This window comes from Apus apus, chromosome 5 (genome assembly GCF_020740795.1).
Source record: "Apus apus isolate bApuApu2 chromosome 5, bApuApu2.pri.cur, whole genome shotgun sequence".
In the NCBI taxonomy this organism is placed as follows: Eukaryota; Metazoa; Chordata; class Aves; order Apodiformes; family Apodidae; genus Apus; species Apus apus.
The window spans coordinates 26,331,432-26,358,005 of record NC_067286.1 but is presented as its reverse complement, the minus strand read 5'-3'; the positions used below and the strand labels follow the sequence as shown (position 1 = coordinate 26,358,005).

The window sequence follows — 26,574 nt, the reverse complement described above, 5'->3', positions numbered from 1 at the left end:
CGGTGACCCAGCGGGAGGCGCAGTGTCGTTGGCAGCGAGGGCAGCTTCCCCCTGGGAGCGCTCCTGAGGGATTCCCGGGAGCCAGAAGAGGCGCTGGGATGGCTGGAGCAGAACAGCTGCACCCGCCGGTGCTCTCGGCTGAGGGAAGCGCCTCGGAGTTGGCTCCTAGTCGGTGCACAGTCCTATTCTAGAAACCCTCTTCTGTGGGGTGAAAGAGCCGTCACTTAACCCATTTGATGATTTTTTTTTTTTTTTTTTCCTCGTTAATAGTAGTACCCACGTCCTGGTCTTGGCGTGTTCTGCAATTGATAAGCTTTTACCCCAAGCAGTGGGACATGATGAATGTCTGTTTTTCCCCTCGTTTCAGTGAAGAACTGGGAAAGGGGCAGAAGCACTCCAGGGGTGAAGATATTTCTTAGCCATGAAATAGTCAGCGGTGAGCCTCTTCTTACCACGGGCACAGGGATCGTGCCAACTCTGAGTTCAGCATTTTCAGTCATTTTTTGGTCACTGCCGAGTTCTTCAGTTGTGCGTCTTTATTCTAAAGCTAGCAGGAATCGTAATGTTATGTAAATCACACAACTTCTGCTCCACAATTATCTAGCAGTGAAGCAATAATAATTCCCCACTTTTGTGAAGGATTTGTGACTGTATTGCATCAAAGCTTGTGAGTGACATAGCAAATAAGGTCCTGTAAGGCCACTAATGAAAGTAACCACTCCGAAGGTAGTAAGTTGAGATAACTATGCCCCTTGTTAGTGTTCTGAAGTCAAGTTGCATTCATTGTGTATATTCTTGCATGTGCAAGACTTCCACTAGTACATTCCGCTGGGAAGTTAAATTGCTTGAAGTTCTACTTTCTTTTGCTTTTAACCACGCAAGCAAAAGCATCTCTATTAAATGGTCGGGTTATTCTGTAATTCACTAGTGATAAGAATATGGGGTTATTTAAGGAAAAAATTTCTAGTGTATAAAGGCCCTGTTCTTGGCATCTGCCTTGCTCTGGGGACAAGGAGCAAAGTGCTGAGGGTGAAATAGCTATAAGGAAGCTATTGGACTTATCAGGTGACTAACTGCCTCCATTCTGCCTTTGTCCCTGTACCTGCTCTATCCTATATGTAATAGTCTGTAAAGTAATTGGTTGTAGTTTGATACTGACTGGTTTTGGTGAGATGCTAACCCCTTAGTCTTGTTTAAATGCTAGAGTTCTGAAATACACCTTATCTAGACTACCAAGATAAGTTAGTTTATATAGATTTGTACATCAGAGCGAATTTAAAATTGTTCAAACTGTACTTTTTGAGTTCAATTTCTTTTTTTAGTATCTATGGCCATGTCCTATGGTAGTTAGTATTAGTTGTGGTTCTCCTTTTTGGGAGATAACAAATGTCAAACAATTTATGCTCCAGTGCTGACAAGCAACTTTTTGTTTCTGTTGCAGTGGAAGTGGTGGGTGAACCAGATTCGAGGAAGAGAACAGCGATGCGCTCTGAGTACGTTGGAATGTTTCCTTCCTTTCATGATGGGAGAAGGGGTGGGATGTGCTTGCTAGGGGAGCCACCACTTAGCCTTAGTATAATACTGATGGATATTCAGACTCAGCTGTGCCAAGTTTGTATTACTCTGCTCTAAAGAGGTGAACAAGATGGTGATTGGAAGGCCTCCACTGTGTAAAAGGTTCTTTAAAGTTACTGCTTACGATTTCTCACTTTTAAAACTTTTATTTCTTTTTCTTCCCACTAGTGTTGCTAGGTAGAAGAATTTGCTTGGTTTGTTTCCTTGTCAGCTTGTGGTTTCAGGAAGGATTTCCCATGAGCATTTCTTTTGTGGTAGAACAGTCCCAAGACAGTTGCATAGGGAAGGTTAGGTTTATACAGGTGCTCTCAAAACATATATAAGTGTGACTTTGGGAAGGTGGTAAAAATAATGTTAAAAGCTCCTGCAGACTCATGCTTCTAGGTCCTAGGTGTCTTTGCTCTGAGTCTGCTCACAAGATCACATTTGAATTATTCTTCCTCTTCAGAGAAGTAGGAATGAAGTAGTGTTGACTGAATAATCCTTAAAATATATTTTAAAACACATAGAATTGTCTTTCTTGCTGCTTCCTTGTCTTCTTTCTCCCTGTTAAGTAAGCCTCTGTTCACACATACCTGAGTATGCACATGTCAGTAGCAGATTCCTGTAGTAATCCTTGAAATACACAATTTTAGATACAGGATTCTTCAGCTACCTCTAAAGGCTGATCAGAAAGGTTTTTTTTATGGTTTATTCTCTGTAGTCATCATGGGATGTTTCTATATCAATAAAAAGAAATGTATGCTAGTAAATTTCGTTTCCCAGTGAAGCAGTACTGACCTCAGACTGTCCTGTCACAGAAATTAAGCATCTTGTATGTGACATCTTTCAGTCAGCTGAATATTTACTAACTTTATTTTTTGTTGGTCTTGAGATGCTATCATTTTATATTATTTAGTAGCTTCCATTTGATTACAGTAAAGTTTCAAGGGATATAACTGTTTTAAGTGTTGGTGAACTTTCAAAATCACCTTCCAATTACAGTAACTAACTAATGAATCACATATATTGTTAATGTAAAGACTTACAGATATTTAAGTTGTATGGTCCTTGGGCTCAGGTCAGGTACTTAATTCTTTGTACTTCAAACTCGTTCTTCCCTTTGAAACCTTTGCTGTTAACATCTGTTCAGGTTCTGCTTTTAGGTTTTACTTTCAGAATAAATGTGAAATTTAATCTGAAATAAAGGCCCTTTTGGGCAAAATCAGCTTATTGTGGGGTAACTTCAAGATTGGTTGCCTTGCTTGTGCAGGTGCACTTCAGCTGTTGAAGGGAACAAACAAGCAGACACAGGAGCAGCAGATTGTGGCCCATGGAGTTCTCGTTGCGTTTCCCTAGAGAACCGGCTCAGAGCCTCAAACAGCTTAAAATATTCCCTCCCAGGTAATGTAGGTGTTAGTCAAGCAAGGCAGTTGGTTTGTCTTTGTCAGACAACGTATTTTGCAAAGCCTGTGATCTCTTGGTTTGCCAGTATCAGAACAGGGTGTATTCTGAAAGAACAATGGAGCTCGTTATCTGCAGACATGGTCTTTGCCTGCTGATATGTTCACAACAACAGAAGGAAATTCATCTGCTTTGCAGAATGTTTATCCCCTTGCTCTCATCAGCTGTAAAAGTGGCCGTGCAGCACAACTGATCTTTTGGAGAAATCAAAGTGCTTCAGCCAGTGAGGATTCCTCTCTGGTGATTGTTTTAATCTTGTACTTGTTGCTGAAATGTATGTGGCAAGATAGGTAACTCAAAGCTCAGTGAGACTATTGTGCTTTGTTTCTGTGCTGTCACGTGCTTGCATTGATTTGGTTGTGTGGTTCCTGCTATATACACACGTACAGGTACAGTTCCAAAATGGGATCAGCTCGTACTGTTCTCAGAGCTGTGACAAGAGTGCAAGACCTGCATAGGCTAAAGGAAGGTTAGCTGCATTGGCCTGAGGAATGAGGGAGAAAATAAGCAAGGGTTCATGTGATCTGGAAGAGCCTTTAAAAATTTGTTCTTAGGATCTTTCAATTGACTATTATTTTAATAAGTTTAGAAGATTGCCCTTGTGTTGTCATGGATGCATGTTACTAACATTTGCATCTTGCCTAAAGAGAAGGGAGAATCTTTAAGAGAACTGTTCTTTACCTGTTCATTAGGCATTGTTAAGCAGATTCTAAAAAATACTGAAATCTGGCTTAAATTGTCATTGGCCCCTTGATCACTTAGCTGTGCTTGTCAGTTTTATCTTTGTTATAATCTTTTTCCTTCCCTAGCAAGCCTGGGAATCAGGGTGCTTTTCTTTGTAATGGATATAATTTTTCAAACTGAACCCTTTTTCTTTTATGATGAGAAAAAGTAACACTGCAACTCACTTTTAAACAGACAGTTTTTCTATCAAAAACCAGAATTTTTGCTTGTGCTCTAGTCTGTGCACATCTGAATCAGCCAAGTTCAGTAACATGGTTGGGTGTTTTCAGGAGGTAGAGAGGGAAGAACTGAACAGCTAAACCAGAAGAGTTGTTATTCAACTAAAATACGTACCCTTGTGCAAAGCAGAGAGAGTATCTAATGATTTTTTTTTTCTTCATTTTAGAGAAGAAAGAAGAAGAAAATGTGGAGTACACAGTTATTGATTGTTTCCAGAAGAAATTTGGCCCAGCAGTAAGTATGTTTAAAGTGTGCATGTCTGCAGGCAAAGAAGGCAGTGCATGTGAGTTTGCAGTGAGTGGATATGAATCTGCATCACTGTGTGTTAGTTGCTGTTTTCAGGCTGTACCACCAGTGACTGAGGTGAAGGGTCAATATTTAGTGAACAGTTTGTTTAGGAAGGGAACAACATGAGGATTTGTTGGCACTACAAGAGAGAATCGATTGTGTAATTTTTGTAGGTGTTTGGAACTCTCTAAGTACCTGGACCTTTTCAGTCATGTATAACACCATAAGCAGACTTGATAGAAATGCTTTGTTTCAGAACTTGGAGCCAATTACATACGTATTATTAAACTGAATAGCATTTTTTAGGTCCTGAATTAGACCAGCAGTACAATAGATCTTCCACGCCATTTCATGTTGCAGTGACAGCATCTGTGATTTGGGCTCTTACTATGGAAGGAAAAAGCTCTTCCCAAAGGAGGAGATTTCCCTGCTTACAGAGGAGTCTAAATGTTGCTTGGAAGAGAAGCTGGGTTTTAAAAATTTTGTTTATGCCTTCTCTTGTGTTACATGCACACTGTAGGTTACTTTATCTTAATTGTCTGAAGGCTTTTTGTGTCTGCAAGAGTAATAGGTTTTTCTGTTATACTTTAGAAAATTAGTTTTCCTTTTTAACTGAAAGGAGCATCTTCTTTGTGTAATTTTGAGGAATTTCCTAAAGCCTATTTAGGATAACTTATTTTTTTCATTAGGTGCTGCACCTAAAACAGCAGTGTGTTGTCAGTATAGCAGGAGAAGGTGTTAATTTGTGTCGTCATGGAAAACTCTTACGGCTTGAGGTAAGATGCATTTCCCAAAATGTGATACTAAACAGAGATGTAACTGAGAAACATTTGGGGATTAGCCTGTGTTTAAAGACTTACTTACATAATTGTTTGGGGGTATGATGTTCTTCAAGACAGGTCAGGTACTTCATAAAAATGTGTTACAAAAAGAATTATGCCACTATAAGGCAATATAATAATTACTTGTATGTAACACAGGAATATAATAAAAACTTGTATAGGATACATACATTTGTATCTAATTATGTAACATACTTGGTTTGCCATCTTTATATACTCTTGTACAGGTAGAGGTATTACACTGCTATAGCTGTTCCTGTTGAAAAACTGCAAGACCTAATCACGATGCCAATATTATTGAAGGCATAAAATCCATCTAGAGATGATATAGTATTTTTATTGGCTGTGATGTTATCAGCACCAGAAAAGGAAGGGTAGAAAGGGGAACAGCTTAATGTGTTTGCTCAAAATTGTCTGAGTTTATTTTTAAATAGGTTTAAAAGTGAATGCATTTATCCAAGCCAAAACGTGTGTGGGAGTTCATGCTCAAACTTAACTCGTTTATGCAGGAGTAGCATCCACAAAATGTTTGCTTTGGTATGCCTAAATTGCTTTTAAATAACAGCTTTTGTTAAACCATTGTGAATTTGAACATAGACAAAACCTAAATTTTATATCCTGTTTGAAATGTTAGGATTGAAAATTATGTCCTTGATTTCTTTGGCAGTGGTCTTTGTCAATGAAAGGAATGTCATGAGCACAAGAATTTTCTTGCAAGTGGTTCTTTAAAAATGTCACCATAGTAGGTGTAGGAATTTATTTTAAGTACTGTGCATAGGGTTTGCTGCTGATATGTCTCAAGTAGTAGACTGCTGGATTGTTCTTTCTAACTATTGTGAGAGTCTCTGAGCATCTCTGGAAAAAACAAGATTTGTTTATGAATTAGCATTAAGGAAACTAAACCTGCTTTTCCCAACATAAGGCTGCACATAGGAGATTATGACTTGTGGTCAACTGTGCGCTTCTTCAAAATCCTTTGTTTTCTCTCCCTCACTCATTTTCTCTGCAAATGAATTGTAGATGGCAACAAAGAGCTGTATTTTTCTATTTGATATCTTCCTTCTGGGACCTCAGGCATTCAAAAATGGATTAAAGATGGTGCTTGAAGATAAAAACATCTTGAAGGTAAGGATACAGGGTGTCTGAGAACATTTGTGGTGGCAGAGGCCATATACATATGTAATGATCTGGCTACACCAAAAAAGTTGCAGTTGGACACAAGTTTGACAGCTCTTTCTTGCTTTAGGTCATACATGACTGCTGCTGGCTCTCAGACTGCCTCTTTCACCAGTACGGTGTCCTTCTCTCCAATGTCTTTGATACACAGGTACCCTTCAGATATTCTGGTTGGGGACAGAAGTTTCAGCAAGAGAAACTTCAGCCTTGTTCAGGGCATTCTCTCAGAGAAGATTTAACATTACTAGAATGTGAGAGTTGTTGAGTTATGTAAATGTAGTGGTTTTGTTCTAGCTAAAAAGAACCAGTAGGCAAGGCTGATTATAGTGTTACTTAGAATTGTGTGTAGACCCATTTTAAAAGATAGTTATTATCTAATATTAGCAGCTAGTTTATTGGGGTTTTTGGTAAGATGTATTAACTGATTTTGATCAAACTTGGCACAACCTGAGGCTACTGTGACTTCAGGAGAAGCCAGGTCAGCTTGTGCTTTATATTCTTTGTTACTCTTTCTGTCTCTTTCCCAAGTGTAGAAAAACAGTCAGGCTACAGGTATCCAGCACTGGGAAGAACCTGCTAATAAAAGCAGTGGTGGAAGTGAGAGAACAAGCCATGTTGCCACAAAAATCTGTTTTCGCTGGTGCTGGCCCTGGTAGTTGTGGTGGTTAATGTCGCGTGACTAACAGGAGAATTAGAGTCTTTCAAGGGAGAGGAACATAACATAATGGCCATGATCTTTCATAATGGGCATGGGTATGTTCTGCATCGTTGTGCATGACTTGTTCTTGCCTGTACATTGAGTTTTATGTCATAGGTATGACTGCCTATAGTAACTCTTCAAAGCCCTAGTCTGGGCTACATAATAAGCTTTATATAGCAGAGCTTTCTGTCAGTCCTTCTCTGATCTTAGTTTAGCCTTTTTCCCCTAGAACTTCTTACTCCATTACAGGTCAAATATCAGTCAGTGTTAAGTTCTGACTGCATGAAAAGGAAGGGATAAAAATTCCCATCAGTGCTCCCAGCTGTACTGGCTAGAACATGTAACTGATACAGTGGAAATAACTAACCAGAAATACCCACCCTAGGGTCTGAGGTGCACAGAATTGCACTCATTGTTCTGTTGTCTTGGTATGAGTTGATGTGCGTGCTTTTCTTGCACTAAGAAATCTCTAGGCTTAGATTAATCTCTTGATTCATTGGCCTGAATCCTACTTCTAATATAAGCAAGCTGGTGAAGTAGTCTGGTTTTGGCTATCCTGCAGTGTACCTTACATTATGCAATTAAGTTGTCCTGTCTTCTACTCTCTACTGCTGGAGCAAATAACTGGGAAGTACCCCTGAACAAGCTCCCACAGATCCTTTTTGTGAACCACTTCTTAGAGGCAGATTCTCAGTGTTGTTAAAATTGTAACAGGCTGCATGCGTAAGTGAGACTCAGCTTAAAAAACACACCAATGGAATGAAAACCTCTGGGTTAGATTGGATCCTGCCTGCATAATTTAAGAAGTGTTATTTATCCCTAATTTTGGACAGTTAATGCAACTGTTTATTCCTTGCAATGAGTAACCTAAAATAATTAAAACCACATGTTAAAGGATGGCAGTGAAAGGTTTCTGGTGTTCACTGACTGTCTTCCTTGTTGATGTTCTTACAGTACTTAAGCATCATCACCTGTTGAAATAACTTTTAATGATAATGGTTGTGGAAGTCTGATACTGCTAGTTCACATTTGCCTGCCCTGGCATGTCTGTGTGTCCCTGTTGGGCTACAGCAGCATAAAAAGCTGCACAGTGAGCACACAACTGGCAGCTGTCAGTGTTTACATCCCAAACATTGCTTTCGGGGACACTTCTCTGAAATGCATGTCAGTTTAAAAATGTTGTTGGTTGCATATTTGTGTAGTACCAAAAGAAATAATACAATTCTTCAGAAAGCATAAAGAAAATTTGACCACTTGAGACTTTCCATAAGGCAGAGAGGTCCATGCAGGGTATAATCATAAAATGTACAAGGGAAGAAGTTACTGTTGATGTCTGGTTCCAGAGATCAATGCATATACATTACTTTTTAGCCTTTTGCTTTTCTGCCCTTAAATGAAAACCATTAGCATGCCATGACTTTGGACAAAGGTTTTTCACAGTGAGAGCTAAAACATGGTTTATTCTATAACCTTGTTCATTCAGATTAGACTTTTAATAAATATTGATTGCAAAGCTGCTTTCATTTTTGTTTTTTTCTCCTTGTTTGGAAAGCGTTGAAATTTTTTATTAGAAACACTCTCTCTAACTATCTAGAAGAATGGACTATATTTCTGTAAATTTGAACATCATCTTTGTTTTGACTTTGAGTACAAGTAACTGTTTGCTTGAGAAGGTCTTTCCTGAGGTTCATCTTCATCTGTGTTTGGCTACTGAGAGAGAGGCCAGCGAAAGTTTTAGTGGTCAGAAGTGCAGTATGAAGGTCTGCTTTGAGTGTATGTCATGGATGATGGAAACTTCCTCTTTACCTGGTGATTTGTGCTTACAGTCTAGTGAAGGTCATCTTCTCCTGGGTCTCCTCCATTTTATTCTCTTCAGTGAATTCATCAGTTTGAGTTATTGCAGTTCCTTTCTCCAGGTGTGTTTTCTGTCACTTTTCAGCTAGTGGTTGTAGACTTCTTTGGGCTGCAGCAATGTAGTCAGCCTAGCATAAATAGAGGCAGTCCTAGATTCTCTGTTCTACCACGGAGCATAGAAGGTCTGACATTTCTTTCCTTAGTCCAAGATTGGTTGTTCTACTTCTGGTGCTTTAACTTTCGGCATTTTTTTCATAATATCTTCATACAATCTTTTATTCCTCGGAGATTCAGTAGATGGATTGATTTAGCAATTTCTTCTGGTAAGCTTAGCAAATAAATGACTTCTCTCCCAGAGAAGGCAACATTTAGCTATGAAGATGATGCCTTAGAGGCAGCTTTATTCATTAATAAATCATACCAGCTTGTTTGCCTTTGCTATTTGACAAGAAGATTTTTTTTATTATTTGTTTTCTTAAAGATTTTATGGATAAGTTAGGAATAGGGGTTTGGCCTTGGAATTTACCCTCAGTCTAAGATGCCAGAAGAGGTCATTTGCAATTCTGTGGTCACTATTGCAGGGACTGAGCTGGGGCTGCTGAGTGGTCTACGTAGCAGATGGGCAGCATCTGGCAGAACAACTCAAACAGTGGCTTCAGCTGTAACCCTTGCAGTAAAACTTTCTGGCCTGTAAACTCATGGTTTTGTTGGTGGGATAGTGGATGCTTGTGTTGAGTGTTGGCTCAGGGTTTCTCAGGAGAGAGTAGCAAGGGAGAAAAGGGCTATGAGAAGTCAGTGGGGATTTCAGGGGACCAGTGTGAGAATCTGAGCTTTTGAGTAACAGAGGAAGTCTGAATGGTAGGTTGTTCTAATGACAGATAGCTCCATCTCAGATTTTGTGTGGATGCGGGCTTTTTATTTTTCCCTTTCCATTCCCTTGCTGAGTCTCTTTCTTCCAGGCTTTCTTTTTCCATTGTCTTCTCTCTGCATCTTTTGCAATATTTCTAGTAATCTTTGTGTTCTGTAGTTAGGGGCAAGAGTCACGGCTGTTCCCGCTCTTACTGCGGAAGGGTAAGAGGGATGAAAGCAGGATGAGAAACCAGCAAGCACCATGCCATGCAGTCACTACTGGAGGCTGCTGTCTGCTCATCATCTACCTCTGTATGCTGCCAAAGATTAATCTTTTTGGCAAAATCAGGTTTTAGGCAAAAGGTTTTTGACAAATTACGTACTATTTAATCCTGTTTTCCTTACATTGCATCACTGTTTCAGGTTTCAGATAAAAAGCAAACCCTTAAGGATCCTGGGGAAGTATGTTTGCTCTCTTCTGATACTGCTCCCAACCATCTGCTGTCTGGAGACAAGTACTGGGCTAGAAGCAATCTTAGACTAATACTACATATAAGTAACTTGCACAAGTGTATCCTTTTATGTAACTTTACAGCTCTAAGGAGTCAGATTACAAGGCCTGCAACTGTATAAAGTCAAAATGAGGACTGATTTGTTTGCAGCACACTTTACTTCTAATATGCATCCCCACTGTCAAACCTCCACATTCTTTGCCTTGGGTTAACAGATGCTGGTCATGGCATATTGATCCCTTCCATCACAGGTTGCTGATGCTCTGCAGTTCTCAATGGCAACAGGTGGCTTCCTTCCGCATCGTATCTGCACATTTCAGGAGTGTCTGATGCAGCACTTGAAGATACCTTCCAAATGGGATGCCATCATGAAGGGCAGGCAGCAGATGGCTTCAGTGAGGCACCTTCAGAAGACTCAATTGTGATGTTTCTGTTGTCTTTTTTTTAGGAGCACAGCACTGTGCAGTGGTCAAATTGCTGTAGTTAAGGACATTTTGTAACACTTGACTTGGGAGACAGATACAAGCTGTAGTTGGCATCGGTGCTCATGCTGGTATTTCCTAATAGCTCATTTGAAATAAAGCCTCTGAAGATCCATGAAGCTACAATAGAGGATATAAATAACTTGGCTAAAAGATGTTCTGGATATTTCAGTAATTTGACTAATTCTGAAACTTAGTTCCAATGGAACAAGTTGGTCAAAATGAATCCTGAGTCAAGTAGGGAAAGAGGAAACTTTTATTGCCAGCACTATTAGAATGAAAAATTGAGAGTAGCGATTTTTTTTTTCTTGCTAGTGCAGTTCAGCTGGTGTGGTCACGAGCTGTGTGCTCATAGAATCATAGAATCCTAGGGGTTGGAAGGGACCTCGAAAGATCATCTAGTCCAACCCCCCTGCCAGAGCAGGGTCACCTAGAGTACATCACACAGGAAGGCGTCCAGGTGGGTTTTGAATGTCTCCAGAGAAGGAGACTCCACAACCTCCCTGGGCAGCCTGTTCCAGTGCTCTGTCACTCTCACAGTAAAAAATTTTTTTCTGATATTCACCTTAAACCTCCTATGCTCCAATTTGTATCCATTACTCCTTGTCCTATCACTGGTCATCACTGAAAAAAGCTTAACTCCTTCTTCTTGACACTCACCCTTTATGTATTTGTAAACATTGATGAGGTCACCCCTCAGTCTCCTTTTCTCCAAACTAAAGAGACCCAGCTCCCTCAGCCTTTCCTCATAAGGGAGATGTTCCACTCCCTTAATCATCTTTGTGGCTCTGCACTGGACTCTTTCCAGCAGTTCCCTGTCCTTCTTGAACTGAGGGGCCCAGAACTGGACACAATACTCCAGATGAGGCCTCACCAATGCAGAATAGAGGGGGAGGAGAACCTCTCTTGACCTACTAACCACACCCTTTCTAATGCACCCCAGGATGCCATTGGCCTTCTTAGCCACAAGGGCACATTGCTGGCTCGTGATCATCCTCCTGTCTACCAGGACCCCCAGATCCCTTTCACCTACACTGCTCTCCAGCAGGTCAGCCCCCAACCTGTACTCGTACATGGCATTTTTCTTCCCCAAATGCAAAACTCTACACTTGCCCTTGTTGAACTTCATCAGGTTTTTCCCCGCCCAAGTCTCGAGCCTGTCTAGGTCTCTCTGAATGGCAGCACAGCCTTCTGGTGTGTCAGCCACTCCTCCCAGTTTGGTGTCATCAGCAAACTTGCTGAGGGTACATTCTGTACCCTCATCCAGGTCGTTGATGAAGATGTTGAACAACACCGGTCCCAGTACCGACCCCTGAGGGACTCCACTAGTCACAGGCCTCCAACTAGATTCTGCCCCGTTGACTACAACTCTCTGACTTCTTCCTTTCAACCAGTTCTTGATCCACCTCACTGCCTGATCATCAAACCCATACTTGATCAACTTATCTACAAGGATGCTGTGGGAGACGGTGTCAAATGCTTTACTGAAATCAAGATAGACCACATCTACCGCTCTACCATCATCTATCCACCTAGTAATTTCCTCACAGAAGGCTATGAGGTTAGTCAAACATGACTTACCCTTGGTAAAACCATGTTGACTGCTCTTGATGACCCCCATCTCCTTGATATGTCTAGAGATAGTGCCAAGGACAAGTTGTTCCATCACCTTTCCAGGGATGGAGGTGAGGCTGACCTGTCTATGGTTACCCGGGTCCTCTTTCTTGCCCTTCTTGTAGACTGGAGTGACATTTGCTATCCTCCAGTCCTCAGGCACCTCTCCTGTTACCCATGACTTGCCGAAGATGATGGAGAGTGGCCTAGCAATGACCTCCGCCAGCTCCCTCAGCACCCTTGGATGCATTTCATCCGGACCCATCGGTTTATGGATGTCCAGATTACGCAACTGATCCCTAACCCAATCCTCGTCTACCTTGTTTCCTGAGTGCACCAGCAGAAGCGATGGTGTGTATATCTACCTAGCTGCATTTCATGTTACTCCATTAGCACAAATCTACCTCACGTTTGTATTGTGGATGGTGAGCTCCAGCTCTTAAGGCACATGTGCCCTCTGTTCACCCTAATCTGAGGCTGTCTGGGCTCAGTAGGGGCTGTGCACGTGTGAGGGCATGAAGAGGGACAGGCAGTCATGAAGTGTTGGTACCTGGAGCTGCCAGAGTTGCTTTGTTTTGGTAAGAGCATTTAGTCCCCAAATTTTCTGTTCTTTCTCCTATTCTGTAAACTTTACTGCTGAGCTCTTTTGCATATACTGACTGTTTTTGAGAAGTGTTGTCTCTCGTTGGCTAAGATTTTTATTTCTCTAAAAGTGTCTCTGAGTTACTGTGTCTTTCTAATTTATTCTTGCTTGTGTTATCTAAAAAAAAAAAAGTCAAGTCAAGTAACACTTTTCTTCTTGGTGACATAGAACCAGTAGTATTGAATGCCCAGGTACCTTGGAGTGGCTCTTGTATGGTTGACAGTTCTCTAATTGCTTGTTAATTTTTGGCGTGGGGCAATGGAATGAGATTTTTGGTTAAGGAATTTGACTTCCTGCACTGAGGTCCATGAAAACCAAACAAGCAGTAGTATTGGTGTGGTCTTTTTCTGTCTTCTCAATTAAATAATCTTAGGAGGGCTTGCAGTATCTCTGTAAGACACTGCTGCTAATACACTTGAGTGAAAAGTGAATGGTCAAATATCCTCATTCCTCATAAAGAGAATGACTTAATCTGATTAAATCCTGTTACCACCTTTTTTTTTTGCAGGTGTAAATGTCTTGAAATATTTATTAGGAAAATTAAAATAAGGTCTGTCTGTATGGAAGAAATAGTCTTTTTCTTTGCCCTGGTTTAAAAAAGCACTCAAGCATAGACTTGGATCCTTTGGGAATTGCGTAAGGGCTCAGAGCAGTAAACTCCATTATTGAGGATTGGGAGGAGATTAGTTTAGATTACCACAAGAGGTCATAGTTGCTTCACAGGTGGTAGAGAAGAGGTCATATGTGAAAACCTTTGCTTTTTAGAGGAGAGCTACCAAAAAAAGAAAGTTGTTCATAGTTCATGGAAAAAAACATGAGCTTGACATCTGAATTTCCAATGTGAAATGCATGCAAAAGTAGCCATGACACGAGGGAAAAGAACCATCCTTTAAAGTGAAAAGAGCACAAATTCTGTTTTGCATTGAGTTGTTTGTAGATTATTTTTTTAAGTGGTAGTCAGGTTGCTGAAGCCAATCCTTTGGTAAATCCATTTATTCCATAAGTTTAGCCAAGGAATTAATCTGATCCTGCACATTTCAAATGGCATTTTGAAGATCTGTTTAATATCATGTCTGATAATCATACTTCATGCAGTTGCTTTAGAAATCTTGTATGGGTAGTACAAGTAGCCATTTTCATTAACATTTTGTTGTTAATAATTTTCTGTTGTTTCTATATCTTGTGAGAAGATCGTGCAAATGAAAGTGTCTTATATTTTATTTTAAAATCTGCTCACAATACATATTTAAACTCTAAATATGGAGTTTGGCTTAGTTACATCTGGTCTCTTACTTTGGTTTCTTCCCTGATTAAGTTAAGTAAGTTAACCTTAAGGAAATCCTTTGCAAGTTGATGAGTTCAGCTAGATCTGTCTTAAGAAAAAAAAAAGGGGGGTGAGGGAGAAGCTCTCTTTGTGCTACTTCCAGGTTTTCTGTCTCAGTTTGTGCTAATTTCCTGAATCAAAACCTTTTATTCAGATCTATTCTCTGAAGTAACAGTCAAATTATTTACCCTCTTCTATTTATTCTACTGCTTCTTCAGAAGTAAAGTTTATCCATCATTGAAGTCTGTGTTATGCCTTCTTGCACTTTGTGGAGCTATAGTTGAAAGTTACCTGGAATATGCTTGTACTGAACTATTTCACTTTTTCCACTGACCAGTTAGAATTCACACTTGTGAATTCACCCTTGATGAACAGCAGTTTGGTACAATGAGCTTGACTTCATCTTGGAGCCAGTCTCCAACAGTAGCAACACTGGAGCCCCTATGCTTGATAACTGTGTTCTCCAGACATGCTCTGGTGCAGTTCTGACACTGCTTCTGCAGAAGTAACGGATCTCTTTGGATTCTGAAGTAAATACCCATGCCAGGGAAACATCTTGGATACCTGAAATACATTATCTGCTATGCTTTCTCCATGCTGCAGAACTGGAAGACAGGCCTCTGTTGCTGAAGCAGAACTGTAGGAAAGCCAAAGACAGCAAATGCTCCAAGGCCATAAAGATATCTTGAACTACTTCAGCTTCTAAGTTGGAAGGTGGACATAATTCCTACGTAAACAGGAATCATCCATGTTACATCAAGTTTTTACCTGAAAGTTGTGGGAGTGAAAGTCACTAGGCAAGAGTCTCCAAGTTACCATGGCCTCTTTGATTTCTAGACATATGGAGAAGATGACTAGATTGGAAACTGGCTGATTTCCATCACTCCACGTAAGGAATGCCCTTCTGGGCCTTTCTCTGTTCTGTGTTAGTTCTTGGACTGTGCTCTCTGAACAGAACCACCACATTTTCAGCCTTTTGGCAAAATTATTTATGTAGATGTGCCTTCTGTTGTGCCTCTGGGCTACAACAGTGTTTTGAGTATGTCATACCTGACTTGAGCATTGAGCAGAGCCATGCTTCCTTGGCCTGCTCCTGTTTCCTCTGATCTTATTGACATCATGTCACACAGAAGAATACTTCTTTTCCTTCTCTCATTGCCTCAGGTTTTTGATACTCCCATGGAAACTATAATTGCAAAACAAGTACACAGATACAGACTTGGTTTCAATTGTGAGACTTCATGAAAAATGAAGTACAGAAGCTGGATGAAATATATAATAGCCACATTCCTTCCCATCTCCAGCCGTCACATGGTGGATCTCAGCACCTGGATCAGGATCTAAAGGGATGAATTTCACCTTGGACTGTCATGGTAACATCTTCCTAATCTTTGCTGAGTCACTGCCACATCCCAAAGTTTATAATGCCAACAGCTTTTGTGTGTAATAACAGTATCAGGATATACTTGGTGAAAAAGATGCCTTGACTTTCCTGTCTGAGGTTGCCTGTGAATTGAATACTGCTGAGTAGTGACCAATAATGTTGAATAATGACTGTTGGTGCAGTTATCTGCTCTCTCCATATCTTGCTGAATCAGTGGGGTCAGCCTCTGGGAGCAGATCTGTACCGGATCCTATTTTTTCTCCTCTTGGAAACATGCAGCAAGGAAAAGTGGCTATTTATAATCATGGAGCAAAAGCCAAGCCTATTCACTTGCCCTTATGGATCACTGATCTACTGAGAGTTGAGGAAAGACAAGTGTGAATAAGGCTGATGAATGTAGTTGTCATCACCCTTCCTTGGGCTCTATATGCTCAGTCTCTGCAGTCAGTTTTCCACATGCATCTTTTGTTCCTTGGTGAGAAGTTTTTGTATGGTCCAAAAGGCTCCTATTAATGGCAGAATATGAGAAGTGCTTTCTGGCCAAATGCAGAGTTGATACTATGGTCAGACCATCCTAGAGGCCTTCATCATATTCAGGAGTGTTTGATTTTAGACTTATAGATAATTGCATGTACCTGTGTCTAATTTTGCCTTGTCTCTTGAACATGGATGAGTGGTGGGGATGTTGTTTTCTTCCAGCTTATTTCGATAGAAGCTTGTACTTTCCCTCTACTAAAGACGAGTTTTCATAAATAGTTTTATGGGAATGAAGTGCTAGGTTGTCAGAGGCCATGGACAAGCTTGTAGAAATGGAGATTAATGACAGTTTATATACTGGTAAGAGGAGAGAAAGCAGGAGTTACATATTTTGTGCAAACAGTATTTTTGAGTCTCTTTCACTTGGATGTCATCATTCTCATGAGCAATTGCAGCAATCGCTGGTGGTAGGCCTGGTTTCACCTGAGTTATCAGCCTTCTTTCTTCCTCTTAATCTTTCAGATGTTTTGCTGGAAATGATCCTTATGATCAGCCAGTGGGTAGCTTTTCCAGCAAGACTTCCACCTTGCTTCTGCAGAGCCAAACACATTCTTTTGTCATTTGATAGTTGTTTCAGCAGTAATAGAAGCTGTACTGAGGAGCTGACCCATGAGCTGGTAGGGTAGGTGGCAGATGTGCTGTCAAGGTGGCACGATGTAACTCCATGGATTAGAGCTTCCTTCAGTAAAAGGTGGAAAAGATGGGTGTCATGCACCCTAGCGGTTGCTAGCCATAGCAAGGTATTGCCAATAGTCCACAGCAGCCACAAATGATAGTGCAACATCCTTGTTGGTGTAGTACTGGAAGAAGAGAAGGAAGAGGAGAGCAAAGAAGAGGGAAAATAAAGTTTAAAAAAAAAAAAAAAAAAAGAAATAAAAGAAAGACATCTTATTGATCTGGACAGTTTTGGAAATGTATGTTGATGCTTTCTGTGGCTTCTTGTGTCATCACCTGCAAATAGTAGTTGAATCTTCTGAATAGTGGACACTCCCTATTAAGCAACTGAGTTTTACCCACAAACCAGATGCAAACCAGTAACCTCTGATCCCCAGTGCTTCACTGTCAAAACCCTCAGCTTCCCTCTTCAGCATCTTTCTCAAACTGAGAAGCTTCCCTACCAGCAAAGACTTCCCACCCTGAAGGTCTCAGCCATTTCCTCCATTTTCAGCATAATTGTCTGCCAGGAGTAGTTGTTCTCCTGGATGCAGATGTCAGTTAAAATGGGTTTCTGTGCCTCTGCAGCTCTGTCACTAGAAAAGAGCTAGTAAAGGAGCTAAATATCTAACTCCTTGTAGATTCATATTGTGTGTTGTTTAGGACTTAAGATTCAAAGAAGCAAATACAGGCTGGGAACCCATCAGTGTTAAAGAAGGAAATGTTCTCCTAGAAGCATGGTGGTTTCTTGTGATAGTTCACAAGCAGAGCTGTGGTACCAGAGGGGAGCTGCACACCCCTGTGTAGCAGAGTTGATTTCCCAGTTCACGGAAAGTAAAGCTGCAGTAGAGAAGGTGCAGTGTAGTGTATAATGCCAGGTAACATGCTCATGACACATGCTGGCATAAACTCTGTTCTATGTCTAAATATAATTGTGTGTCTGGCCCAGAAGTTTTCCTAATTGGCAGGTGAGTTGGGACTGCACACAATGCATATTAATCATTATGAACAGACAGCCTGAATTTTCATGCAACTTAGCTTTAAATGGTTTAAAGCATGGATTAACTCCCATTGTAGAATACTGTAGCAGTTGGGGAGCTGGATGTACATTCTTCTGGTTAAACAGAACTGAAGGTGAGGTGTTTTCAAGTGCTTGCCCTGATTTTTTGAGCCTTCCTCTGGATCTGTGCAGACTTGTAGACATAGGTTTTGTGAGGTATGGCTTCCTTTTACAAAAGCCCTGGTAACTCTTTTCCAGTGCATCACATCTCTGTCTCCACTCACAGTGTTTACAGTGTTTCTATCAGTGTGATCACACAGACATCTGACTTACCTGCATATTGCTTCCTCTATGTTTCCTAAGACCTTCTTTAAATATTGACCATCTTCCAATCCATGGGTATCAAGGCAGGTTTTAAGTAAGATACTGCAATTATTAGTTCAGCTTTTTTATCTTCCACTGTTCAGGAATTTTGGATGAAATCTACCTTGCTTTTTGCATTTTAAGTATCAGTATTAGGGACAATCTGAAACAGATTCTGGGTACATAATGTTTCTGGTATGGGAATCTCCACTTTTTTTTTTTTTCATGATGAATGTAGAAGAGAAAAAATACTGTGTTTTTACCATGCTGCTTTTGTATTCTGATCATCACTTGGCCCTGCAGCATGCTTGGCATTTTATGCTCCTCTCAGATTAAAAAAAAAAAAAAAATTAGTTTTGTTATACTTTTGTTAATTTTAAGAAAACTATTCTGGCCTGCTTTTTGTTTTATCTGTAACTTCATCCTTACTGTTTTCTTCACGTGAATGTGGCTTTGCTTTCCTGAAGGAACTTTCCTAACCTGTAGTCCTGCCAGTTTCCTTTCACTCTTTCTGGGTTCTTTTGCTGTTAGGTAATGTTTACTCTGCACTGCTCATATGTTGTCTTGAATTTGCCTCCATGGTACCTGCTAGGATTGAATTTGCTTGACTGCCTCTTGCTAGTTTTTGTCAAGCTTTCTTATTTGTGCAGTTCTGCTTTCTACAGCCAAACACAACTGTGGATTTATGTTTTAATTATTTTTCCTAGAAAGATGGTGAGCATTGCAGTACTTTTTAAGGAACAAATCCTTAATGTCATATTTTCAACAATGTCCCATGCACTGCTCAGAACCAAATCAAGGAGTGTAACTCCTTGCATGTACATCCTAAGCAGCTGTTTTGTTGATTTGTGAACTATGTTGGCTTTTTCCACATAAGGGTTTCCTTACCCATAAGATAGAATACCACTGTTTTGAATGAAAAGCTGGGAAAGGTACCTTTGCAGTGGCTCCTACAAGCAACCATGGACTGGTCATACCTCTTTCTGGGGTTTACAACAACTTGATCATGCAAAATGTTTTTCAGGAGACATCTAAATCTCATATGTGAAGTATTACTTACATCTTTTAAGATCTTAATAATAAAGTAGTAAACAATACATGCAAGTCTAGTATTTTTCCCTCTAGGTTGCCTTGGAAAGAAAGTGGGGGGACTTTACTGTGAGGTATTGTTTGTGTAAGCAAGTAGTCGATACATTCCAGAGATCTAACGAGAGATGATTGTTCTGTTCCACTGGCTAATTAGAAGAGGGGCTTCTCATCTGGTCCTAACAGGCAGAACATGTGTGTGCATACATACTGTTTTTTCCTTATCAGCCCACTTGCATGGAGCTGCCACAGGAGCTGCATCAGCTGGCAGACATCCAGAAGCAGAGAAGAAAGCAAGCAGTAAAAGACTACAGAATGAATGAGGATGGTCTTTTGATCAGACCAGTCATGGAATTGAAAGAGAGAAGTGATGCACAGAAGGATGCAAACTACAGGCATGACATGGGGATTGCTTTCCCTCAAAGTGGTGTCTCAAGTGACATCCTTCTACAGGGAGGATGCTCAGAAATTAAAATCAAGTGGTAAATCTGTGGAAGAACCCTATCCCAACCTCAGGGTGGCTGGATGAATCTAACTTCTGCTAGAGGTGACTTGATGAGCTTAGACTGGGTATTTTAAGATGTCCAAATGAAAAAAGGGGCTATTCTCCATGCAGAAATGTCAAACAAAAGCTCCTTTCTTTAGTGACAGGTAAATACATTGTTGAATGGAAAATTCCTTCTGTGTCTGATTGTTCTTCTTGAAGCCTGTTAAACTTTGAGATCCATTTTTTTTCCAAGAGCTGCTTTTTATCTGAGAGCAGTGACTTTTGTTTGTCTTAGGCTGTCATCAGACTAATGTCTTGAATTGCATTGGTTCTTTTGTTACCTGTTGCAGATGTGTTAAACATCCAATCCATATCTGTGAGTAGGAGAGCTTCTAAGATGCCTGTTCATTGAGATTAGGAAGGATTTGCTGGGAAAATTGAAAAAGCCTTCTGGCCAACTCATGTGGGCTTAGTTTATACACAGATAAGTCTCCTGGCATAGCAATACAAGAGGCTTTCATGGGAGAGCGAGAAAGATCACTCCCTAATGAACCACTATGCTGGCAGAACAGCAAAGAGGTGTACTAATAAAAAGGACTTTTCTGCCAAGTCAGAGTTATTTTAGGCTGAGAAAAGGAGCTTCCTGCCAAAAGTTGCACGCCAGCATTGTTTGTCTGCACTGCTGGGTCAAACTCAGACAGATAAGGCTGTGCAACACTAATGTGGTGTGTATATAGACAAGGGTGTATAAAGGGGGCAAAAAATGAGCTAAATTGGTTTAAAACATGTCTAACATCCCTCTCCCAGGCAAAATTAGAAAGGGACATGACATCTGCATACCAATACCCGCTGGAGCTGCTTTTCTCTGGATGTGAACTGGTGTGAGTAGATGCTTATGATGTATCTGTGCATTTCTTTTCTTGGGGGAAATGTGTGTTGCTTTGGGGGGTTCTGCTGCTTTTTTTCTCTCTACAAAGGGTAGTAGACCAGCAATGTTTCAGTAAGTCTCTTCTTTGAAAACACAGATTGGACTCGCTGACTTCTGGGAACAACTTCCAAGGTTTGCTCTTTGTCAGTACATTTTCCATATGTTTTTTTAACCCTTAACAGTGTTCTGTAATCCAACTGTATCGTTTATTTTTCTCTGTTCACTTGAGAAAAATAAAGTAGGTTTGAAACAAGTTTGTCTTGCAACTTACTTGGAAATTGAGTCTGTTTCAGCTGGTGTGCTAGGAGATGCTGGCAGTGGGCTGGGCACCTCTCCAGCACTGGAGCTCACATCATTCATCTGGAGCAAGGTTCTTTCAAGCAGTGCTGCATTATCACAGAAGAGCAAGGAACCATGTGGAACATGCAGGCTCTCGGGAGCCAGAGACAGCTCGGGAACACTTACCTTTTATTTCCACCAATGAAATAACCTGGGTCCATCCAGTCCTATTAGTGGAGAGAGAGAAAATGGCAGTCTGTCAGATAATGGAGGGAGGGAAGAGGAAGTAGGATGTGAAGGCATCAAGTGTGGGGTACAGAAGCATGATGTAGAGTGTCCCTGTGCAGGATACAAACCTGCTAATGGCACCCATCTCAGTAAGAGACAGAGCTGCTGCATTCTCACCTTCTTCCAAGGGCAAGTAATCTCTGGCTGGGAACTGCATCATAGTGGGACAAGGATTTCTAGACAGGGGCTTGACAGTGTCATTGCATCTGTGCCACTAAATTGCTTGAAGTAGCAAAACCTTCCTGGGTAAACAGCAGCTTTCCCTTCGTCTCTCTCAGGAACAGCACAAGGAATAGATTGGAATTGGTCAGCACAAGACTGAAAATTACTGTTTTCTTAAAGGAGAGAAGAGGTGTGTTGTCTTTTTTTCCGAAGAAGGCACAGCACCGTCCCACGCTGCACCTGCGAGGCAGGCTTGGCAGGGAGGTGTGACAGCACCACGTCCCCTTCGCGGGGTTCACCGCTGCCCGGAGCTGCAGGCACCGAGCCTGGTTAGGCGAAGTTTTACTGAGGTCTGCGCCTCCTGCTCGCGGCGGTACCTGCAGGTGGCGGGACGACACGCGAGCCCTGCCCTGCCGAGCCCGGCTCCGGGCAGCGCGGGAGCCGGACCAGCCGCCCCTTCCCGCGCCGGCAGCGGACGCGCCTCCGCCGGCTCGCGCGGCCGGGCCCCGCGCCCAGGCCCGCTCTGCCGCCAGCTCCCGCCACGCGGCCCCTCGCGCCGCCCGCGGCCCTGCCCGCGCCCGGGGCCCCGCACCCGCGCCGCCCGGCCCCGCAACGCCCTTCCGGCGGCTCAAGGGCGAGCGCACGCGACTTCCGGTGCCCGCCCGCCCGCCCACCCGCGCCGGCCTCGCGAGAGCCGAGCCCGCCCCGCCTCGCGCGAGACTCGCCAGCTCACGCGGCCGCCTCGGCCGAGCGCCTTCGGCAATTTCCGTCACCGCCAGACCCGACCAATCGGGCGCGGGAGCGCATCGATAGGCGCGGGGCCCCCGCGGGCTGCGTGCGGGGCCGGCGCCCGCCGTGCGGGCTCGGGAGCCGAAAGGCGGCTGCGGCCACGGCGGCGGGGCGGGGGGGCCGGGGCGCGGGGCCGGGGCGGCGGGGAGGGATGCGGGGCTCGATTGTTCAGGCCTGGCCATGGCGCTTCTCCTCCCCCCCGCCATGGCTCCCCGTGTCCCTGCTCCTCTCCTCGCAGTGAGCGAAAGTGGCCGCCGCCGCCGGCCCAGCGCCCGCAGCCGCCGCCTCCTCCTCAGCAGCAGCGCGGGCGCCATCTTGGCGAGGCAGGAGCCGAGAGCGCCCCGCGGCAGGAGACAGGCAGCGCCGGCCCCGGCAACGCGGCGCGCCGGGCCGGGCGGACCGAGCGGGGGAGCGCGCCCCGGAGACACCCCCAGCCCCCCGCCGCCGCGGCCGCCGCGCCGGAGCCCGGCCCGCGCCCCAGGTGAGCCCCCGCGCCGACCGAGCGAGGGCACACGGGGCCGGGGCGCCGAGGGGCGGGTGCGGGGCCCCGCGCGGGCAGGCCGCGGCTTCGCCCTCCCCCCCGCACCGCTCCGCGGCGCCCGCAGCAGCCGGGCCTCTTCTTAAAGTGACAGGCCCCTTCCCCGCCCTGCCCGCCGAGCGCGCCCCGACCGGCCGCCCGGCGCGGGAGCTGCCCCTCCCCCGCCCCGACCGGACCGGAGCGGCCGCCGTGCCCCTGCGCGGGGGGGGGGGGGCGGGGGGCGGCGGGGCCGGGCGGGGGGGGCGCGCACCTGGGGGCGCACGTGCGCCGGGGGGGCGGGGGCGCGTGAGCGGCGGGGGCGGGGGGGGGGGCGCGGGGGCGGCGGCGGGGCCGGGCCTGCCCCCCCCCAGCTGCCCCCCCCGCCCCACAACTGCCCCCCCTGCCCCACAACTGCCCCGCGTCACGGGGAGCGCGGCCCTTCCTGCGGCCGGGAGCGGCGCCGCCTCGGCTGCCAGGGCTGCCCGCCCGGCGCGGGGCAGGTCCCGGCGCGGGGCAGGTCCCGGCGCGGGGCAGGTCCCGCGGGGCCCGGGCGGGGAGATGTCAGCGCGGGGCCTTCCGCCTGGCAGCGGGAAGGGCGGTCTCGGGGCGCAGCCGGGCCGGGCAGCCCCGTGTGCGCCCCGGCCGCATGATGCAACCCGCGCTGCTGCGGGAGCTCGGAGGCTCCTCGGGAGTGCGGGGTTCTGCCCCGCAGCGCCCGGCCTGCCAGGGGCTGCGGGTGAGCCCCTCCGGCAGCCGCGGGAGGGTGTTGCGTGCCGAGCGCGGTGCCCGTGAGGTGCGCTTCAAACACGGTGCAAGGTTCTGACTTGCACCGGTGGGTTCCTGCGCTGTAAAATACCCCTTGAAAGCTGTGGTATCAAGTCTGATCGTGATTCGCTGCGAACACGCAGCCTAACGCGATTTCTGCTGCGATTAGTATGATTTAGCATTATACGTTCTTAAGTTACTCTGTTGCCGATCTTGTGTGGCAAGTTTCTCTCGGCAGCGCTGTAGGTGATCATCATAATTCCCTTTGGATCCTTCTTTGCATTTAAAAAGCACCGCGAGTGAAGTTCCTTTTTTATAGTGAAATATCCTTATGTGCGTTATTAGAATTTTAGTTTTCTCTCACGTGAACAAATTACTGTCTGGATCTGTACAGCACATCTGATACACCTGTATGTGGCCAGTGCTGATCTTTTTTTAATTTACATGAATCAGAAATTATGTGTTTGTGTTGTCATTCATGCAGTGTGTATGTAGTACATTGTAACAGCCAGAGGATGGTAAGATAGTGAGGGGGGAAAATGACAATAAATAGGACTGTAGCTTGAACCTTTCCCCAGTGTTTAAGGATTTTATTCCCTGTAATTCACTTCTAGTGCATCTCTTGCACATATATTGTTGCTTGAAACACTTCCTTGCATTTCTTGACTGTTAAAATAAGCAAGTTTTGTTCCATTTGGGTGTAACATCATAAACTGTAAATTCTGTAATAAGCATGCCATTTGGTGAGATAAATTAGATGCATGCTAGGGACTGGATAGATGGCAACAAGGAAATGGTCCTCTGGGAGCTTTTTTGGACAGACCTCCCTTTTCACAGAGGAAGTGAAAACAAACCTGAAAACATCCACGCAGTGCGTATTTTGTATACACAGAGGGAGGAGTGAAGCAGTGGCAACGTGTGGGGGTAACGACTGGTGCTGTTCTGTAGTGCAGAGAGTGTGGGTGTGTCTGGTGTCAGAGGTCTCCAGAAATACTGTTAACTGCCCTTTTGGGACAAGACTTAGTCTAATTGAACAACTAAATAGTTAGGTTTCTTTTCCTGCCGGTCATATTTCTGCTAGTTTAAACGTAGAAGCAGAGCTGTGATGTGCCAACTTACATGTTTTAAGGCATTCTGTTGTTTACTTGTGTGTAAGCTTCTGCTATTTTTTTGGTAGAGTTTTTTTTTTTTTTTCCTTTTTTACATAATAGCTTAGGCCCTATCTCTAACTGTTATTTTGGCAAGTAGAAAATTCAGGGCCTGGCCCCACTGGCTCTTCTTCTCTGTATTTAAAAGCAATTAAAAGGTGAAACAGAGATCAACAAAATGTTGCCTCGTTGCCTGGAATACAGTATAAAACCTTACCACAAAAGCAAAACAGTAAACTACTGTATATAGGACAGTATCTAGTCTTAACTAGATTTCATTACTCAGAAAAGCAATTGAAATGACTTATATTTAATTTCCAACTGAAGTGGTATGAACTCACACCTCAGCTGTATATGTACGTATCTTTTAGTTCATTCAGCTTTAGTTTAGTGTGGGCTTAGGGCTTTAGGTTTCTATTGAAATAGCCTCCTAGCTGCTTTTTTTAAAGCAATAATCTCTTACGTATCAAAGTTACATTTAAGACGACGTCTTAAAAAGGCTGTATGGGGATTATGTTTTGCTTTAAGGCCTGGCATATAGTCTACTCTGGAAAATGGTTGTCAGTGTAGCTATATGTTTTTCGAAGCAAAATAAAATGTGAGATGGGTAGGAAAAGCATGTAATTCTCATCCAAGCAAAATACCTGTTCGGGTTTTTTATGCCACCACAGTTGTCTGTGTTAGAGATTTTATGCTTTTAGAGAAATCTGACAGAAATATTCCTAATTGATGTTACTGTCCTAATGTGAGTTTTCCATACGGATCTTGAGTTAATCTTCTGTATGGATATGTATATTTGTGTCAGGGATTATTCTGGAGGTGTTAGTAGAGGAAATTCTTGCAGTATTCTGTTATTCTGATGACAGTTGTGTGTCTCAGTTGTGAGTTTCTTCAAGAAAGAAAAGTATCTTAGGTGTTCCTATCAGTTCAGCAAATCTCTCTTGATAAGTTGTTGTCAAAATGAAAAGCACAAGAAAGCCATGCATTGAAAAAAAAAGCCCAAAAAACTGTTTAAATTGTGAGGGACCTAAGGTAACGTGGAAGGTCTTTCTCCCAGTCTTTAACGTGGATAACACTTCCAGTGCTGTCAGTAGGGATATGAGGAGTGCACACTATTCATATGTAGATTGGGATTTCAGGTTTTTGTCCACTTGCCTGTTTTGTCAGTGTGCTTATGTTTGGATGGAGGAGAGTTAAGAAACTCTGCTGTTGTGGGCTGAAATACTTAAACAAGTCAGAGTGTTCACCTGCCGGCCAGTAGCGCTTCATATACGTGCACTTAGTGTGTGGCACATGAGATCGATTGAATTAGTTGTACCTCCCTGATTTGTCTTGCATTTGTCACAGGCTAAGAAGGGTTACTGTGGGTTAGTGGCTGTGCTGTACCTTACACCTCCGTGACAGCTTGTATTTGTCTGTGTGCTCTCACGTAGGAGTGTAGTTACCTCCGTTTACTGCAATGTTTGCTGTGAGTCTTAGGCACAAAGAGAAGAAAAAGTCATCCTCTGGGCCTTACCTGAGGTGTAGAGATGCCAGGCAACTGAAGGGAAAAAAAAAAAAAAGAAGAAAAATGAGACTCCTGGAAGAAAAAGTACTACATCAAACAGCCATACAAAGCAAATCCTTTCTAGCTTGCAGCTTGGCACAAGTGCCAAACTGAGCCCTTGCCACATATGGGGATTCTGCTTTACTTTGATACCTCTGCTCTCTAAGGACGTCCTTGGATGATTCTTCTCCAGTGCTGGGTGTTTACTTACTGACTAGATGTTGTAATGGGCAGACTTGAAAAAAGAGTGAGTGAAACCCCCCCACACCTACATTAACATTGAACTAAACAATGTGATTTAAAGCAGGTAAGGAATGCTTCTTCAGAACTGACCTGAGATATTTTATAAATGTATGTATCATTATGAATGTTATTT

The 26,574-nt window shown here is 43.5% G+C and overlaps 2 protein-coding genes across 3 annotated transcripts in view; both read left to right on the top strand.

Annotated features, from left to right (window-relative positions):
* Window positions 1–98: 98 nt before the first annotated feature.
* Window positions 99–20,957, top strand: EXD1 (exonuclease 3'-5' domain containing 1). Its single transcript, XM_051622009.1, is given in 10 exon segments — window positions 99–168; window positions 368–436; window positions 1,442–1,493; window positions 2,828–2,958; window positions 4,148–4,215; window positions 4,959–5,045; window positions 6,132–6,236; window positions 6,358–6,438; window positions 19,518–19,708; window positions 19,710–20,957. Coding segments are annotated over 10 exon segments (963 nt in total). The 3' UTR covers window positions 19,819–20,957.
* Window positions 20,958–22,425: 1,468 nt separating this feature from the next.
* Window positions 22,426–26,574, top strand: part of INO80 (INO80 complex ATPase subunit) — a 70,945-nt gene continuing 66,796 nt past the window's right edge. The window contains exon 1 of one of the 2 annotated variants that reach the window (XM_051620727.1): window positions 22,426–22,703. The gene's annotated coding sequence lies outside the window, so the exon portion shown is untranslated. Of the gene's footprint in view, window positions 22,704–25,059; window positions 26,506–26,574 lie in introns of those variants that run through there. The other variant, XM_051620728.1, reaches the window with a different exon arrangement.